At 40.0% G+C, this 19140-nt stretch overlaps 1 protein-coding gene across 1 annotated transcript in view; it reads left to right on the top strand.

Moving 5' to 3' along the window:
• MAP7D3 (MAP7 domain containing 3) overlaps window positions 1-19140 on the top strand; it is a 43126-nt gene that overhangs the window by 10891 nt on the left and 13095 nt on the right. Inside the window, exons 2-12 of the mRNA XM_064426624.1 lie at window positions 2178-2273; window positions 3059-3139; window positions 4544-4707; window positions 7137-7251; window positions 8153-8185; window positions 12564-12668; window positions 14361-14459; window positions 14836-14934; window positions 16009-16134; window positions 17998-18143; window positions 18543-18673. Coding sequence (XP_064282694.1) covers window positions 2178-2273; window positions 3059-3139; window positions 4544-4707; window positions 7137-7251; window positions 8153-8185; window positions 12564-12668; window positions 14361-14459; window positions 14836-14934; window positions 16009-16134; window positions 17998-18143; window positions 18543-18673 — 1195 coding nt within the window. The remainder of the gene's footprint in view (window positions 1-2177; window positions 2274-3058; window positions 3140-4543; window positions 4708-7136; window positions 7252-8152; window positions 8186-12563; window positions 12669-14360; window positions 14460-14835; window positions 14935-16008; window positions 16135-17997; window positions 18144-18542; window positions 18674-19140) is intronic.

Consider the following 19140-nt stretch of genomic DNA (forward strand, 5'->3'; position numbering starts at 1 on the left):
ATCAGTGCCTTATAATAATAAACATTATTCCAACTGTACATTTATTTTTGACTGAGTAAATAAATATAAAATCCCCCGTATCTATTATAGCTGCTTCGTTCAGCAAGATTTCCAATAGTAAAATACTTTTGCAAATAAAATAAAATTAATATTGTACCTGTTTAATTGCAGGTTGCTTCTTACTATAACTTTGTTATGGAAATTTGCATATTTAAACTTTGAGAGTTGAGGCAAAATTCCAGTGTTTGACTTAACTGAAGCTGGTTTAGGTGCAGAGTGACTTTATTTTGTTGGGATAATTTCCTGCCTGGGAAGTTGGCTCAGGCTTCCTGGGCACCTCTGTGTCCTCCCTTGAGGAAAGATGTACCTGGATTTCTGTATTTGTCTGAAATCTAAGTGGTATTTGAAGAAGCTTATGTTCCTTCAGCCTCTGTGGTGTACAGAGGTGTCATTGGATATGAATGCCCTGCTTGTACATTGCTGCTCTCAGAACACCTGCAGTGGGCTGCTTTTCCTCTGGCTGTTTTCACTTCTATTTGTGTTAGAATAGATAATTCTGTTGTTCTCCACTTGGTGTTTTTTTGGGCTGGATTCCCATCCATGTGACATGCAACAGTGTACAAAAATCAGAATTTTGTCTGACTTGTCTGATCTAGAGAGTGAAAAAACAGTGAGCCTTTTTTAAGCTGTTTTTTGCCAGTTGGTAATCTCATTGTGTTGTAGTATATCTGGTCTCTGACTCGTGTGAAAAGAGCCTCAGAGATGTATAGGATGGGGTTGAGGAAGACTTTTGTTTGCTGCTGCATTGAAAAATTAATTCAAGACATGGCAACAGCTGCGGGTGACAATTTAGAGTTGCTGAATAAGTATTGTAATCAGCATTTATCACTGAAATCACATGGGATTAAACACTTTGAGGTGATTGTTCTTGGGCACAGCCTTAGGGAGGGTTATTACCATGACACAACTAGTTGTCATGGCAATGCATGGAGAACAGGGAGACTCTTCCTTCCTCTTTTGCATTCTGCACTCCTCTTATTAAAGGGAAGTCAGATCACTGGCAAAGTTGTAGTCTCCTTTCTTAAAATATAACAGCAATTTGTACCATTGGTCCTTCATGTTCTGGCTGAGATCACAGCACGTTACGTGTTCCTTTTGTGGATTTGCCTTTTCTGTGTAAAACTGGCCTCAACTTTCTCATGTGTTCTGGGTTGTGTTCCCTTGCTTCCCCTGAAGCTGGGCTTTTCCATGGAAGCAGCTGAGCTCCCAGGGTCTGTCAGGCAAGGTGGGAGCGGGGTGGCAGTGTGGGGACACTTCTGTTGGAGCTGTGCTGGGCACTGGGGTAGTGCTGTCTTACAGGTTGCCCTGCCTGCTTTCCCTGGAGCTCTTCACACCCTGCGAGGTGATTAGTGAAGGTTCATACCAAAACAAAGAAAATCTGGGGAGAGTGATACAATAAATTAGTTTCCCTGACTTTTAATGGGTTTTGTTATTTAGCAAAATTAATGTTGGTAACATTTCCTTTCTGTGTGATTATCTGTGAGTTGTAGCCCTGCATTTTGGTGAAGTCACCTTGGTGAAACTCAGATAAGGTGAATGGGTCTCTGCACAAATGCTCAATTTACTGTTTTGGAGTCTAATTTATAATTAAAATTTATTTTTGAAGATCCAGTTTCAGAAGTATGTTGTAAGCATCCCTCAATGGTTTACTTTATGCAGCTAATCCCCTTTGTCTTTCATGTCATGAAGTAATGACAGGTCTTCACGGACCTCTCCCTGCTTGGGTCTCATCAGAATGTGATTCTAGCAGTGCTAATGGGCTATTACATACATGTGTGCAGCCCACAAATGCTCATGTGGTAACAAAGAGTTTCTGTTATTAAGTCTAAGTCACATATAACTTTGCAAAGTAATGGAGTTTGTTTTAGTAAGTTTAATCTTTGAAACTCTATAGTCTTAAAACATAAGGTTTGATAAATGTTTTTACAACAAAAAGCTGTGCCAGGTCTCAAGTCTCATTTGACAAGTTTTTCCTTACAAGTTGAGCAGCCTCCAGTTAGTTATTTAATAAAAGCATCAGTGACCTCAAGTAGAATTTTATGTATTTATTTTAGATACTTATTTAATGAGTTTCAGTTGTAGAGCTTTTCTTAATGTGGATTGATTCTTTCTCACAGTTGCTGCAGCCCAAGCCATAGCAGAAGAAAGAAGAAGCCAAAGTGGCATTAGCCCTCTTGCAGTCCAGACCTCAATAAAGACAGCAACTAAACCAGGTATAATTACAGGTCATTGCTCTTAATGAAGTGCTGGGCTCACAAGGGAGGGTTAATAGGGATTGAAAAGAACTTATGTAGAGAAAAGTTTGGTGCTCTTTCTTCAGGAGGACCAGAGCACCTGGTAGATGGTTTGTAGGTCTGGTTTTGATGACAGATTTCTGGTTTAGATTGGCTCAGAGTTCAGTTGAAGTTGCCTGTCTTGTAAGCAGGGCATGACAGCAAAGATAAGTGATGGTAACTGGGCAAGTTACCAGCTCACTTCTTGCTGAAATTCAAGTTTTTATACCTGCAAAGACTGCTTAAGTCTTGGTTCTGCAAATGAGCTGTCCTACAGTGCTCTGAATTTGGAATGACAGGTGAACTATCTGTTCCCAGATGACATTTTCCTAAATTCCTGTCATTCTTGTTCATGGGAGTTAATATGTACAAGAATGATGATCAGGGCTGGATTTGGAATAGGATATGTTCTCACAAGTCTGACTTCTTAGGCTTTCCTTTGACTGTACCTATTGAGCCTTTAATATGATGTCTGCTTTCTGTTGCACCTGTTAAAAATAGTATTGTGAGGGAATGGAAAAGGAGAAGAGGAGGATGTTCAGCTTTCTATGAATTTTTCAGATGGTGTCTTTAATCTCTGTGTAGAGTGTGCAGTGATTTGGTGGTGTGTGCATCTCTCAGGAAATTTCATTCTTCTTTTGATAGTAAAGACTTTTGACATTTTATTTCAATTTGAATGTTCCAAGTCATTGCCAATTATGTGTCTTCAATTTTTGTTTTGACAGTGATAGATGGTTCCATGCTAAGAACAGAAGAAAGGCAAAGACTGGCCAGGGAGCGTAGAGAAGAGCGGGAAAAGCAGCATGGTATTTTCGTGTTTCACTTAAAATATCATTTTCTAGAATGTTTCTCTTCAAGGAATTACTGTCCCCCTTACTCCATATTTTGTCACTTTTCATCAGCTTGCTGACTAGATCTGCTCTTGGTCTTGCATCAGTGTCCATCTGTGAACCTGAATGAAGAAGTTTTTGATTTGAGAGGAGAACACTGTAGAGAGTTTTAGCTTGTTGAAGCTCTGTGCCACTTCTGACCTTCCATTTTTAGTGAACACCCAGCAAATTTAGCTAATTCCTTACTGAAAGCTTTAACAAAAGCACTTCGGAAAATAAAACTTTTAGCTTAGAAATCCTTCCTGTAGCTCTGAAGACTGATGTTTGGAGAATGCTGATTCAGAGAAAACCAAAAAAGATTTAGCTACTTGAATGGCTTGTTTGCCTTGAACACTGCTTCCCTTGTTTCCCAGCACACTGAAATGACTCCTGTACTGAAGTGTCAGCAGTACAAACTTTATCTTAGCAGGGAATCTGAACTAGATAGGAGCAGAAAACTCTTGCCCAGCTTTATGCTGTGTGTGATGTGAATCAGTGCATGTGTGCAGCAGGAGATGAAAGGGTCACAGTGTGCCCTGCAGTGCTGGGTCTTGGGCTCCCAGCTTGTGAGGAGATGTCTCTCTGAGCTGTATGTTTGTCTCTCGACATAAAAGCAAAGGCCCACAACAACAGGAATTATTGTGTTATCCTAATATGGGATATACAGGGTAGTATTATGATGCATATAAACTTCAGAAATATTTTGGAGGCTCTGTGTGTAGATGCTGCCTGTGCATTGTTGGTGTGATTATCTGTTCTCTTGGTTCATTTCATCTCTCTGGCCATGGAAAATACTCAGTGCATTCTAGCTTTGTGTCACAGGACCTGAGGCTTCCTCTTGAACTGCACACAGCTGTTCCTTGATGGAGGCTGCAGAGAATGGTGATATAACTATTTTGAACTCAGATGCAGGAACTGTAGGCTCTTCCCATCTTGTCACTCAGTGCCTTAAATATTTCTGTATTTTGTTCTAAAAAAAAAAAAGCTACAACATAGAAAATTCTACTTTTTGATTTTTAGTTTACAGCTTCCTTACAGAGACATCACTATTATGTTGATAAGAGAAGTGTATGCTTAATTTAGGGAATATACATATCCTGATATTCCTGTCCAGGCAGTAAAGCCTAGTAGCAGGCAAAGTTCTAATTTGACTTCCAGCCTGGGGACAGAATTAAAGATGAGTCTGTTGTCTGTTGTCACCTCTGCAGGCTGATCTTCCTGTACATTTTCACTTCAGGTGGTAAGAATTCTGCTTGGATAGTCTCTTGCTTATACATTGCATTGCAATATCAATGAATGGCTAAGTTTGATTTTAATTTTTTCTTTAAAATATTCTTACAGCTGCCAAAGAGACACAGATCCTTGAAAAGGAGAGAAAAGCAAAACTCCAGTATGAAAAACAGTTAGAAGAAAGGCAGAGAAAGCTAAAAGAAATGAAGCAAAAAGAGGAACAACGAAGGGCAGCAGTAGAAGAGAAGAGGAAACAAAAAATAGAGGAGGAAAAGGTAACACACATCAAAGTTCTATAGTTTGAAAGAACTACATTGTTTTCCTACATTACCATACTCTGAAGTGCTGTGAATGAGAAACTCAGGGAAATGATGAGCATGTTAGAACACAAAACTATTTTCCACATCTACAGTGGGCTGTGTAGGCATATGTCCACCTTCCCCATAGAGCTTTGGCTGTAGCTGAGGCACTCAGGACTTCAGGAGCTGTGGCTGTGTGACCACTGGCTATTTATCACATGAGCAAAACCCCCACCCCATATTCCTAGATTTCCAGATACCTTCAGAGCACCTTGTAGAGTCTGTCTGTAAATCAGTAAGTCGTAGACTTGTCTTATTTCTGTGTCTTGCTTCCTTGGAGCCCTGCTGTGGCCTGAGACAGACATTCTCTTAATTCTTCTAAACCAGAATTCATTCCTGTATGATGAAAGGTGGTGATGTTATCTGTGTATTTGTCATTTGCTGCTTTGAACTCTGTGGTGACTGTTCTCACTGGCCTTTGCTCTGACTGCACATGGACAGGCAGAGCAGTGTTTGAGTTTGGGACTCAATGGATAGAAGCTGACAGCAGAAATGAATACATGAAGTTATTCCATCCTTTTGATATGATTTTTTTTTGATATTCCATTTGACCTTCATGGAATAGTTTACACTGATGGAGAACAGAAACCTTTGGGTGGGCTGTGCCTGCAGTCCAGTGTAGTGTCATTTATTTAAGCAACTGCTTTATACAAAAGCATTCCTTATACTTCAAAATGTTACAGTTACATTTATTCAATTTATTAATGTAGTTTTGAGGGTAGTAAAGTTTTAAGTGGCCCTCAGAGTGAATAGTCAAGGAAGACAAGGACTAGCAATGAGGTGTTTACCTTGTCTTTTACTCAGTCCCTGGAGATGACCTTCTACATAGATTGTACATGCAGAATCTGGAAGGTGGGAAGACAGTTTGGATTTGACCTGTAAAACCTTCCTTCAGTCAAAAAGTGAAAACAGATCTTGATTTTGGTACTCTGACACAAGGAAAAGATACCAGCAAGATACCATCTACAGCTGTATCTTTGGTAGATAGAAGTGCATCAAAATACATAGTCCCCAACATTACTAACTTTTTCAGCCAAGTCTAGTTTAATTAATCTTCTAATAAGGTAGGAGCAGTAGCACAGTAGCAAATACTGTGGCAAAGGGAGTGATGGTTCTAAAAATCTTGAAGACCACTAGCTGTGGTGAGGATTCAGATGCTGTCTCCCCACTGCTCCTCAGTGATTCTGCATATCTCTGAGCTCACTGTATTGAGGTCTTGAGCTCATTTCTGTCATTTGTAAAGTGTAGCCTATGTCTTTAACTCTGACTGAAGAATTGCTGCACTGCAGATACCTCCATGGAAATACAATCTACACATTACATAATGTCTGGGTACTTTGGCACCTTAGGTAAACTCTAGTTCAGGTTTTCTAACAGAGGGGAAATCAAGCTTTATATTTCAAACAAAAACTTCTAGTTTGATCTTTTGTCAGTGAGCAGAATCCTCCCTTCCTTCCAGGTTTACATTGTGTGTTTTGCACGGTGACTTTTTTAGTTTGTGTTGTGAAATCGTGTTGAAAGAAGTGAAAATCTAGTGTCCCCAGGTGGGAGAAATGACTGTATAATGAGTTCCCTTGACATCTTACTGCAGTGTATCTGCAGAAAATACTGCTTCGAAAGATCACTTGGGATGTAACTATTCCAGAAGAGAAATGTGTTGTTGACATGTGTGGAAACCTGGCTGGCAAGAAAATGGTCCATCTTTATGCACAAGAGCTAAAGCTCCAGTGCTGGCAGTTACTAGTTCTGGAGACAGCAGCAAAAGCTTCTTTCAGTCCCCTGTGTCCTGTCAGCAATGGTTGCTGAGGCCTGAAGTTGATTGGTCTTCTTTTGTAGTTTTTCCTTTATGTCTTGCTGTTCCTGGTTTCATCACATCTCTCATAATGTCGGTGCCTGTTAAGACCTGGGTCATTGTTTTTACAATTCTTTGAAAATGCGAATAATTTTATACTTGGTATTTTATAATGGAGAATTTTTATCACCTTTTAGAAATAACTTCATTATATAAATAGTTTCAAGGGTAACCAATTACTTTTGCTCTGTTTGGGGTTCATCCCTATTTAGAAAATAAGTAGTGCTGTTTACTGAATAGGAAATCTGTTTGGTGGCTATTTTAAGTAAAGAGTAGAATAGATTATCTGTGCTTTAGCTCGACCTAATCATGTTTGCAGTGTTTTGAAGCCATTAATTGCCTCCAATATTCTTTGCATGACAATTTTTGTAACAAAAGCCTGGTGAAACAGATTATAAATCATACTGGGGGGGTGTCTATATTTTGTCTATATTTTGTTTCTTGGCATGGCTGTGGTTAACACTTAAAGCTTCATGGAGCTGTTGTTTGGTAGGAGCGCTATGAGGCAGTTCTGCATCGCACCCTGGAGCGGAGTCAGCGGCTGGAAACACGACAGAAGAGATGGTCATGGGGGGGGTCTGTAACTCCAGACTCAGAAGGCAAAACAGGTAAGCAGCACTGGTTTTAGCAGGACTGAAATCACAAAATACTCTGTGTGAACGCTGGCAGATGCAGCACTATTCATGGGGACCTGGGCATCCTTTCCTGCCTGGGATCTTAAAGCAGGATCTGTGGGTAGCTCCTGGGAAAGTGTCATATCTGTACTTGCCCTGAAATGCTGCTCAGACTTGTAGCTATTTTTGACCTTGGGAAGAGCTGGAAAGAAGCTCCATGGGAAATACAACATGTGACAGCACTGCCAGTCCTTAAACATCAGCTAAGGGGAATCATGATCTGTAATATTAAGATAATTCAGTGTCCTTCAAATGTAGTTCATGTAATAGAGCGCTAAGACTGGTGATGAAACCAAAAGTACCCAGGTGTACTCTAATATCACATCTAAAATGTTTTAAACACACCCGTGGAGTTATGGAATGCTGACTGATTATTTGAATGCCCAGTAGTAGGTAAGGAAATGCAGTGGACAGTCCAAGCTTCTTGGAACATGGATTCTGTTCTGGATTAGGTGATGCATTTTAACAGTCTTTAATTGGAACTCAGATAATTTCCTGTTTCACAATTAACTGTTTCTGCTTGTAAACATTCTGAAATAAAGATTGCAGTGGAAGGGATCTTTTCATGCACTACCTAACCACCAATAAGTAAGTTATTGGCCAGGAATAAAATAAATCCAAAATGCTTCAGTTCAGCCTGTCCTCTATATTGGTGGAATTGTACTGAGTGTGGTACTGTCATTTTCTGTCAGCTTGAGTGTGTGTTTGTAACATGTTTGAAAGTGCTTTGATATTAGTTGTCATTATGATATGCAGCATCTCCATTTTTTTGTTAACTTGCATTCTTTTGCTATTTGACCTCATGACTTAGCTTACAAACCTTCTTCTTCTACAGAACAACAGAGCACTGATGAAGGTGGAACTGGTGGTATAGATTTCTAAAATTTTATTTTTCTGTTCTTTTACACTCACTACTAACCTTTTAAGCTTGAGTTCTTCTCACACTAAGGAAAACCATCTTCTTATAGATCTTTTCCTGGATCTTGGCCAGCTGTGCAACAAATGTGATCCCTAAGTAGAAAGCAGCCCCCCTCATTTTGGCTATCTCTCCCTCCCAGCTAATTCAACTACAGCTTAAGTCATGGCATGCTGAGGGAATTTTCAGGGAAAGGCTATGTGCATTTGGGTTTTTAAAGACGCCTGGATACAGCACAGGGAGAAATTTCTATGGGCGTGCATTTGAACATAAATTAGTTCAGTGGTGTAAGGTTTGGAGGGTTTAAGGGCAGTTTCAGACTGTTTCATTGCTTTGCAAAAAGTACATGGTAGGTCTTGATTTGTTTCCTTCCTGCTTTGGTTTACCCGCAGTTGAAGTAACATTTGCAAAATCAAATTATATTTTAGTGAAACTTTGTGAACAGAAATGGGTCTCTTGAGCAGTTTGATACTTTTTCCATGGAGGATATTGCAAAATCAGAGCTGTCCCAATTACCTAAAGATCATTCTATAATGAAATGCATTTTCCTTGGATTTCTGGCACTTTCCAGGGCACAGACTGAGCCATTCATAGAAGTGCTTTGGATCACTGATACATATGTTTAATAAGCAAAATTATTTCTTGTAGCTAGATTGAGGTGAGAACTCTGAGCTGAGACCCAGCTGAATCTGAATCCTGACAGTCTGTGCGTGCCCACAACGTTACTAATGCACTGCAGCTGTCTGTGACACAGACAAGTGAGACTTGAAAATGCAGTGAAGGTCTGGCTGAGTATGGTTAACTACTCTAACAACACAGCAGAACCATGTGTATTTTAGTTAACTTTTCCCTTGCCCTGCACATCATGAGCCCCTAATTTTCTCCAAAATCAGCCAGTTTGGCTGGGTTGGTTTATCTGCTTTACATGTGTTTCTTGGATGCATATATAAATCCATTCAGTGTATCTCACACTACCAAATATCATTTAACCTTGAAACTGGGAAATCACATTTGCCTTACATGTTTAAGAAAGCACTGGGTTTTATTTTACTAACAAACAAAATAATGTTCTTTGCTCTCTCATGATTTATGTGAGGAAATGAGCCTTGTCTGTCCTTTCCATTGTGGAGGAAGATCTTCAGTGCTGCTGAAGCACATTTAAGATAAAATATATTGCAACACAAATACTCCTGATATAATAATAAGTGCTTAAACTGTGATTTATGCATCATAAAGTAACTATGCAGATAGTTCAGCAGCAGTAGATCAATTTGGATAACTTGGCACCAGTCTGGAAAAAAAATTGCTTTGGAGATAAACAGGTAATGCAATGTCCTAGACAAACCCTTGTGCACCCACAGTGTTTTAAAATTGTGTTTGATTTTATGGTAATGTTTCAAACATGAAGCTATGATGTGTGGGATGGATAATGTGGAACCATGACTGGTTTTGCATTTCTCATATTTATTCCTGTTTCAGGATAGTTCTTTTTAACTTTGAGAACTCATTACTTAATTGTTATTAAAAACCTACCTAAGCCATGTGGGATACTTAAGTCCGGCTGGTTTTCTAAAAAATCCTTGTATGGTCCATTGTGCTTTATGTATGCATATTTTCTGGAAAGATGACAATTACCTTTTTTTTTTTTTTTTACTCTGAAAAATGACACAAAATGAGCTCTGGTCCATTACATCATTGTGGCTGAATAGTGCATCTTCTCTAACTGCATGTCTGGAGCAAATTTCAATGCAACATTATATTTCCACTGTCAAATTTTGTGGCAGATTTGGGATTAAACCCCGTTTCTTGAAATGAGAACCATTTGCGGAACTGATTTCAAATATTCTTTAAATATTTTAGGACAAAAGGAATTCTTGTCTATTGTAGTGCTATGCAAAAAAAAATGCAGAATCAGGTATGTCTTCCATGAACTGGGTGTGTCAACAGTAATCATTAGGAACACAGAGTGGCAGAGCAGAGGGTTTGGGTGATAGTGTGCTCTGGAAAGTGAAGCCCATGTAATGGAACATTTCCCCAGCCATCAGCAGTTCTGTGGGATGTTGAGTGTGATTCATGAGACCACAGCAGGGATCCCACTGATGGTGAAATGTAAAAATGGATGAAAGCCCCAGAGTCAAGTGTTACATTAATGGCATTGCTGTCAGCGCTGAGATGAAGCAGGCAGGGTGTGGGTCTGCCAAGAGAAGTGGCCAGGCTGTGCAATAAAGCACCCTTGATGACAGTCCTGCTAAAGGGGGTGTTTTAGTGGTGCCTGCTGAGCAGAGCTGGAGGTTCAGGTGCATCAGGACTGGAGATGTGCTATTAGAATAGAAATGGGGCTGCCAGAGCCTCTCCTTGCTAAATAAAGAGCTTCCTCGTCCTAGCAGAAATTTGGAAGGAAGTGAGAGACAGCTGATTTTATTTCATGTAGCTTAATGTTATCTAGCCTCAAGCAATGCTGCAGCACCCTCTCTCAGTGAAACCCTGTGAGGATTGAAAGCTCCTCACTCTGAGTGATTTTCTTAAGATCCCATATTTCCCAGCTCCTTACTCAGTTCCAAGTCCTGCTGCATGGCAGACATGTGCTTTCTGCAGCTCTGCTGCTGCAGTTTCCTTCCCCCCTTCCATTAGAAAAATAGAGAAGTTGGTGTCACATGGGCTGTGTGCTTCTTGATTTCAAACCCCTTGATGGAGGCAGGAATATCCTGCCTGTCTTCTAAAGTTGTTTTTTTCCCCTGGAGAAAGGAACTTTAAAGTTTGCAAAATTTGTTCTCTGGATGAGGTAGGGAAGAAGTTGAGGCCATCTGATCATGCAAGTGTATTGATTGAAAAAGCATTGACCTCTGTACCTGGGTCCCAAAAATAGACCAAATCCCAGATTTCATACAAGTGCTGAAGTGCTAAATTGAACCAAGAGAAATTTATGTGAAGTGTCTCTGTGATGTTTGGAGGCCTTGGACTCAGCGGAGTTCAGGCAGGAGCCAGGATTTCCTTTAAAGAGCAGACACTAGAGGGTAGCCTTCCCCTTCAAAAGGACTCAAATACATGAATTATGAGCTTCCTGAATTTCGTATATAAAACCTCTTAAGGCTGTTTAATTATCCCAGTTCTCAGACTCCATTCATAAAATGCCCCCTTTTTTTTTTTCTTTCTTCTTTTTGTTATGTTGGGAAAGCATCCACTAAGCTCAGATCTTCATTTCTAAACTAGATTCAGTAGATCTCCCTCTTATCCCATGGGGACTTTGTTCACTGTTCCAAGAGATTCCCATGGGGCTGTCCATAGGAATCCTTCTGTCCTGGCTCTGACTGTAAGGGGCTGTTGTAGCATGCTGGCAAAGGGAAAAGATATTGTCTCTGTGGTGAGTAGTGCTGCTGTGTCCTTTGGTATTTATGCACTAATGAGTTCAGATTAATCATCTTTGCTGTGCAGTGTGTCAGTAAAATCGATTACTTGTATTAGATGTTTAGAGTTTTGTGTGTTTGTTGTGCTGGTCTGCACCACTCTGTGTACATGAATGTTTTCTGCTTACTGAGTTTCTCTAGCAACAGGTACATGTTTTTCAAAGGCTTTCACACTCTGGAGTGTTCATCCTGAAAGTACATTATTTGAAATTAAAAAGCAGGTATTTATCTGCCTTGTAATAAACTTGCAGTTCTGCCACACGAGATGTGATTTTTATACATGTATGTGTATCTATATACACATACCAAAAAATATTAATGCCTCTTGTGGCAGTTTTTTTTTTTTCTGAAAAATTGCAGATTTGATAGGAAACATTAACTGAAGAGTAGCTTCTAGAGAAAAATTGGCAATTTCTAAAATACAGCAACCTTTGTGAAGCAATCAGAAATAGGAATGCTTTCTCGCCTTTCCTTAGGAGTTGGTTTTATTCCTCCAAAATAATTTGTTTTGGTTTGGATTTATTAACTAGTGATTAAAAAACTGTTTTGACATACTTATGTGGCAGGAATGAAGAAAGAAATTTTCCAGATTTTGTTGTTATTTTCTGTGTCTTGCCAGTCTGATAACAGCAGACAACCTCAGTAACTTTTGTCTTTACATGTTAGGGGCATGGGGTTTAAAAATCCCTTTTTTGCACACATATGCATAAATCCTGGCATGACTCCACTAAACTCTACCTTTTCTGTGCCTGTCCCAGCTGGTGCTAATGGTATCAAGCCTGTTCAAAGGAAAACAAAATTTTGTGTTTGCCACCAAACAAAAGCAGAAAGAGCTTTCAGGATGTAATACTTGGAGGGTGAGCTCTCAGCAAGGTGTGAAGGCTCAGTATGAGGGCAAGTTCTAAAGTCATCACTTCTCTCCACAGCCAGCAAACGCTCGCCCTCCACAGCCAACCTCAAACAGGCAGAGGCTGCCGTGAGCAAAGGCCTGTCCTCGTCACCTGCAGCTCCTTCAAATGCCTCCGATCGAAGTAAGTGGGGGTGTGTGGCTGCTGGGAGCAGGGCACTGCTCAGCTGTGCCTGGGGAGGAGGCAGGAGGTGGAATGAAAACTCCTCCCTCCTCCCCTGCTGTGTGACTCACTTCATATTTTGATCTCAGATGCATTTCATGCAATTTGTTAATCCAGCCTGACTGTTCAGGGCTTTGACCCAGTTGGTGTGATCTCTGTTAGAGGAGAAGAGCAATGGTAAAAAATGCTGTTTTTTAAATTTTTTATTTCTGTAATTCTGTTACTAAAGTCAAATCTTGGTGAATGATTCAGAAATCATTTCCCATCATTTCTATGGATTTGCATGCCTTAATTTACACCCTAAAATTTCAGCAAAATAGACGCACTACGAAAATAAAGTTTGCCTTGTTCTGTTAGACAGCTTCAGTCGTTTGATCACCAATGGGAAGGAAAAAAATAAATTTTGACACGGAGTTGTCCTAATATACTTGTTAAGATAAATAAGAACTATTTGTAGGAGCACATATTTTGACTTGTTTTGGCGTGAGATTTTGTTATTTGGAATCTTCCCAGAGTTTCATATGATCCTGCCTATATCGCAAATATGGAGGATTTTGCTTTTGCTTTTTATTTGTCTAAAATGATGAATAAGCTAAAAGCTGTTTAATACAAAAGCAGATTCAGCTAGGTCTGTGCTGCAGTGTTCTGCCAATCTGCAGCCTCTGATCAAGCAAACTGAGCCAAAAGAATCCCTGTCAGACACAGCTGAAGGTGGTTTTGCTGGTTTGTGTTGGAAGGTGATGCAGCAGAAAAATTTGTGCTCATCCCCTGTGTGCCTGGTGGGGAAATCAGTGACTATATTTATACTGGCAGGGGCTCTGAGTCACTGGAGGCTGCTTGTGATTTTAAATTATATTTATATATTATGTGTCTGCAGGGTTCAGCTCTGGATATGAGTCAGAAGCAGGGCTGTAAAGTACAAATTAAACCTCTTACAAAGGAAGTCACTAATTATCAACTAATTGGGATTGCTTTCAAACTTATTGTCATACCCTGAAATCCTTTGTGAATCCTTAAGCTTTGGAGAAATGGGAGCAATATTCTCAGTTGGCCTGAAATACAACAAATTTGGACAGGACTCCAAGTGATCTATGTGGTCAGGATGTAGAGGGTGACTTAGAGTGATCCTGTGCTCTCAATCTGACACTCGGGGAGAACTGATGGGGAAATTCACAGGACATTAAAGACAGCCCCAGAATGAACCAGATTGCTTCTGTTGTGCATGTGTGCCTGGGAGGGTGAAGGAGCAGAATGTGGAAATGAGAAAATTATGCTTGTCCTGGATCAGTGGAGTATCTCCACTTACCACTGTGTTCTGTGTTACTTCTAGGCTCACTCATACTCATAGAGAATGTGAGCAATTGTCTTTTAAAATTCTTGTGTATTTAAAGGTGTACAAGAATGGCCTTAGTAGGTCAAACAAGAATCTGTTGTGGCTGACATCGTGCTACTGCTATGAGAAAAATGTAGAAATAAAAGAAATTATGCTTTATATCAAGTGGTTCTTCCCTGATCCAGTTTTTCTGCTTCTGAAGAATTCAATATTATAAAGCAACTTAATCATTAACTTCTCTCTCTTAGGGAAGTGGGGCAGGTGTTGGAGGGGACCTCTGGGCTTTTCAGCATAATTAATCCATGCACTTTCATTTCCAGGTACCACAAAGAGAAGTGCCTCATTAAACAGACTGAGTAACAAAGTCCCTCCACATTCCCAGCAGTCAGCACCCAAAGGTTCGCAGGTGGAACAGAAAGGTGCTAGAAACCAGTTTGTTCTGAGAATTGGGAGGCAGTAAATGGGATATTCAAAGATTACTTTAAACCATGTCCCAGTTCCTTTATAAATGTTTTCACTCAGGCATTTATGCAGTGTGTGCACTGTGTAATAAATATATTATGCACATTGCAGTGCCAAATATTGGGTAACTCTCTAAACCAGACTTATTCCTCCGAAAAGTGGAAGGGTGGGGGGAAGGTAGAAAAATGTATCCAAACCATTTAACTCATGAGAAAATAGGGCTTCATAATGATACATTGATGGTTTTAGCTGATTAGTAAAAGCAAAGCATGGGATGGCAATTTAGAAAATCATATCTTGTTAAAAATAATCTTCCTTACGCTTGGTCTCTAGGAGGAACAGAAAAGAAGAGGAGCACATCTTTGAGTAGAATGAGTAGTAAACCCCAATCTTCTCCAGAGCTAGAAAAAGTGAAAAAGGAAGAAAAACCAGGTGGTTGTTTCATAAAACTGAATATTTTTTTTAAAGCCTTTAAAGTTTGGATAGGCTTGATTTCACTAGTTTCCTGGGTTCTTAAATTTCTAGGACATTTTAATGGCTTTTTAGTTACCCAGTGTTAAAGATAAAATGGTAAAAGTTAAGTTGAATTTTTACTTCTGGACAGAAGAAAAATCCTCTAAGAAGGCCTTTGTCTTTATTAAATGGCACTGCAAGCAGATAGCAACGTGTCTGCTTAAGAGAGCAATTTATTTGAGAGCTGATACATTGAAGGGTCAGAAATTGTAAAAATGTCACTGATCTGTTCACTTCTTAGTTAAATCTTAGCTTTGCTTTTTTAAGTTCTGTTTCATTGTTCAATCTAAAAGCAACTTCTCTGTTCCTGCTGCTGGAGTAAGCCATGTGCATGCAGAAGGAAGAAACCTGTTCTCACTTCAGTCTCTTTGGGTCTGTGTATTCCCCACTAGGCTACAAATAACCTCTTTCCTGGGAACTCCTAAACCTGAGGAATAGCACCTTGTCTAACGTGGTTTTCCCTCTGAGTTAACAATTCTGAAACTTTCCTTTTTAGCAGCTGTTGCCAGCAGTTGAAATTATTTCTGCTTCAGAGTCTTTCCTGTCTGGGAGAATGTTGGGTGCTGTCCATGTGAATCTGTGTGTGCAGGCGATGCTTGACCATAACTGCTGGCTTTGACTTGCAAGCCTTCTGTTTATTGTGTCAAAACAGCCTTTCCTGCAATCTAGAGAATGTGGCTGAAGAGTTCAGTCAAAAACATCTCATACTTTGACTGGATTCAGCATTCACCTCTGTTGTACACATGCCAGTCTCTGCACATTAAAATGACTTGTACTAAGCAAGGCAAGAGCAAGAAGTGCAACATAAGAGATTGCAGTGTTTAACCCTTCTGTGCTTTTAGTTTGGAATTCCCCCTCCATGACTTCAGTATCGTTCTTCCAAAACCGTTAACGATTTGCAACAATGCTCAATCTTCCTTTGCTTTGTACTGCTTGTCTTTTCCATGATATGATTTCATGTTGGATCCTTTTTGGTTTGTTCCTGTCATCCAGCTCGCCGCTCCCTGCTCAGTCCCCTGGACAGTAGCGTAATCAGCCGCCTCCTGGCCCCCACACAGGCCTCCCTAGCTAGGAGTAAAAGTGCTGCTACCTTGTCGGCTGATGGACAGGACCCCTCAGGTAACAGGAGGGCAGCAAAGCCTCAAAGTCTTACACAGTTGCTCTTCAAGCAAGAACTTAGATGGTAGCTGCTAACTGTGCTACACTTCTGTCTGAATCAGACAGTTAATACGTGGTTGTGTGTAATATTACTTACCCAGTATTTTCTGTGGTCATTAATACCCAATTCGTATGCTATGTTGCATGTTTACTTTACAAAACCATATAATAATATTGGCTTCTAAACTCCAGTGCTGGTTTACTTGCTCTGAAGAGAACCAGATGCTGGTGTTCATTCTGGGGATTCTGTGTGTGGTTTTTTTAATTGACAGAGATCTGCATTTGTACCCTCAACTCAATCTGAGACATTCTGGTTAGGGCAGTACTAGGTTATAAAAGGAAAAAAAAACAACAAGCAAACCTGTAATTTCAAAGTGCAAAACTTAAATTTCTTTAGGGGAAGAAACACTTGCAGGAACATGACAATAGGGTTACCTGGAGATAAGTACAGGGAACCCTGAGCTGGCTTCATTCAGCTGATCAGAGAAGTCAAGGTATAAGAAAAGAGAGAAACCCTGGCTGACTCAAGAAGTTTTGTGTTGGTCCAGACTGACTGATATGTCCACACCAGGGCTCAGTTTACTGGAGCAGGAATTAGCAGGAATTAGCCCCCCTAGCTGCATCCCACATGTCCTGGAATTGTTACTGGTTAATTAATAATGGCCCAGTAAATGCATCTCTGAAAACAGTGTGGAGTCCTTTCTCTTCTTTTGCCTTAAAACTTGTGTTCCCGGTTTTCCTTGTTTCTTCTTTAGTATGAAATCACATCTTATTTTTTATCTTACACCATTTCACTTGGTCTTTGTCAGTAACAGTGACATTTCCACACTGTTCCCCTTGTCTAATAATCAGTATTTATTTTTTGGTTTGTAGTCAGTAGTCACATTTTTACACACCTGTTGTATGTGCTGCTTTTATTTTACCATGAGTACTTCAGTTCATGTCATGTGGGGAAATGCCATCTTTTTTTCTGTTACTGTTAGCACATGACACTCCCTATTGCTGAATTAAAGATACATTTTTATAAGTTTATTCAGAGGTACTTTTTTCAATTCAGTAGAAAAGTACCTGTGCTTTAACACAACCTGTGCACAAACAGAATGCAGGTCTCCTTGCACAAATGCTGCAAATAGAAAAATAAAATGTATTTTCCATAAAGTTACAAAAGTAAGTGCTGTATTTGTCACAATTTATTTGAATTACAGAAGAATCCAATATCTAGCTTTGCATCTTTATGTTCTTATTTGTCTGTTATCATGTTAGTAAAAAAAAGTAAGATAAAATTTCTTCCAATATCTTATATGGGAAGAGATTGACACTTCAGGTAGGAAAGGTATTATAGCTAAATATTTGACCTTTTTCTCTTGATAGATTTCTTTTACACCGCCTTTGAAAAGAAGGGAGGTTTCCTCCTTGAGTATAGAGGAAACATGCTTAAAATCTGAACCTCTCATGAAAAAATTGTCAGGAAAGATGCTAAGCCATTATAACCGAAGCATTTGTGATCAAATGCAACTTGACTAAAATTAAAGTAATTCTGGTGTACTGCAAATTTGGTCCATTTTTGGAAAAGCATTTTATTTTTGTCTACTCCAGACTGCTGCTTTCAGGGTGTTTATTCTTGGTGCTGTTGCTTCCCCAGTACTAATGGTGTGGTGGTGTCTGTCCGTGAGCCGTTGCACTGTGCACTGCCTGCGGTGTTTCCCTGTATGGTTTCTAACACACACAATCTCTCTTTCTCTTTTTCTCCCTCTTCCTTCTCTCCTGTTCTTATGCTGTGCACTTGGTTCTTGTTTTGTCTTGTCAAATTCCTAACTTTTATAGAATCTCACCTCTGTCCTCGTTCAGCTTCAGCCAGTTCCATCAATTCCCCAGTCCCAGCTCCTAAAGTGCCGGTGCGCAGCCGTAGCATCGACAGGTTGAAGTCCTCTGTCTCTTCATCTGATGCAAGTTCACCTGATTCAACCCAGGTTTGTTGAAAACCCACAGGAATTAAGTTTCTATTAATCTGGGGGGTTGGAACAACTCAGGATGGGATCCCGTTTCCACTCCTTGCTGCTGCTTTCAATAAACATTGGTGAAATTTACAGTAGAATTTGCCTAAAAAATACAGAGTATTAAAATCAAATTGGAACTTTATGGTACTTGATCTCTCTTGTATCTTGAATGTTATTGTTTGCTGCTTATGGTTTGCTGCTGAAGGTTTAATTTATGTAAAAATTAAACAAAGATCAGCTCTGTGTTTTGGAACATAAAGGAAATTCAAAGCGTGTCTTGTTGACCACTTGCTTGTTTGTTGAAATAGCAGCTCCTCTGTCTGCAGTGTATTCTAGAGAGTCAGCAGTATTTTGGTTTTGTGTATCTTCTAGAAATCAGAGACAGAAAAGCCATCCCCAGGCTCTGGCTTGAGGCGCCCTCCCTCACCATCCGTGTCTGCCCGTAGGAGATCCCCCTCTCCTGCTAATTTGGTGAAGCGTCCTCCGTCCCCTTCTGCAGTCAGGTACGTGCCCAGGGTCAGCCTCTTCTGCAGTCAGGCATGTGTAAGCACCTTTTATTCAGCACAAAATGAAGGCTTCTTCCTATCTCAAGACAGCTGTTAGAGTTTGGATGACCTGTGCTATGCTGTGTTTGTACAGAAAAACCTTCATTTTGGGTCCAATTTCCCTTTCCCAAAATAGGGATGCAGCTTTTGCTTCAACCTTTGTTGTGCAGACAAAACACACCCTTATCTTCTGTGCAGTCTGTGCACTAAACAAAAGCCTGAAAGCCTCTGAATAAAGTGATCCACCTGTATTAGCAGAGGAAGTTTCTTGGATTGGAATCATGAGGTTCTTCCTAGATGTAGAGTAAATGGAGATCTGGGCTAGCAGTCCTGTTCTGATATTAGCCCCAAGTAGCAAGGCTGGGTGCCCAAGGTGTCTTGGAATCCTGGTTTGAGTTTTATGGGGAAGGCACCAGTAATTTGTG

Source organism: Passer domesticus, chromosome 7, assembly GCF_036417665.1.
Source record: "Passer domesticus isolate bPasDom1 chromosome 7, bPasDom1.hap1, whole genome shotgun sequence".
NCBI lineage: Eukaryota > Metazoa > Chordata > Aves > Passeriformes > Passeridae > Passer > Passer domesticus.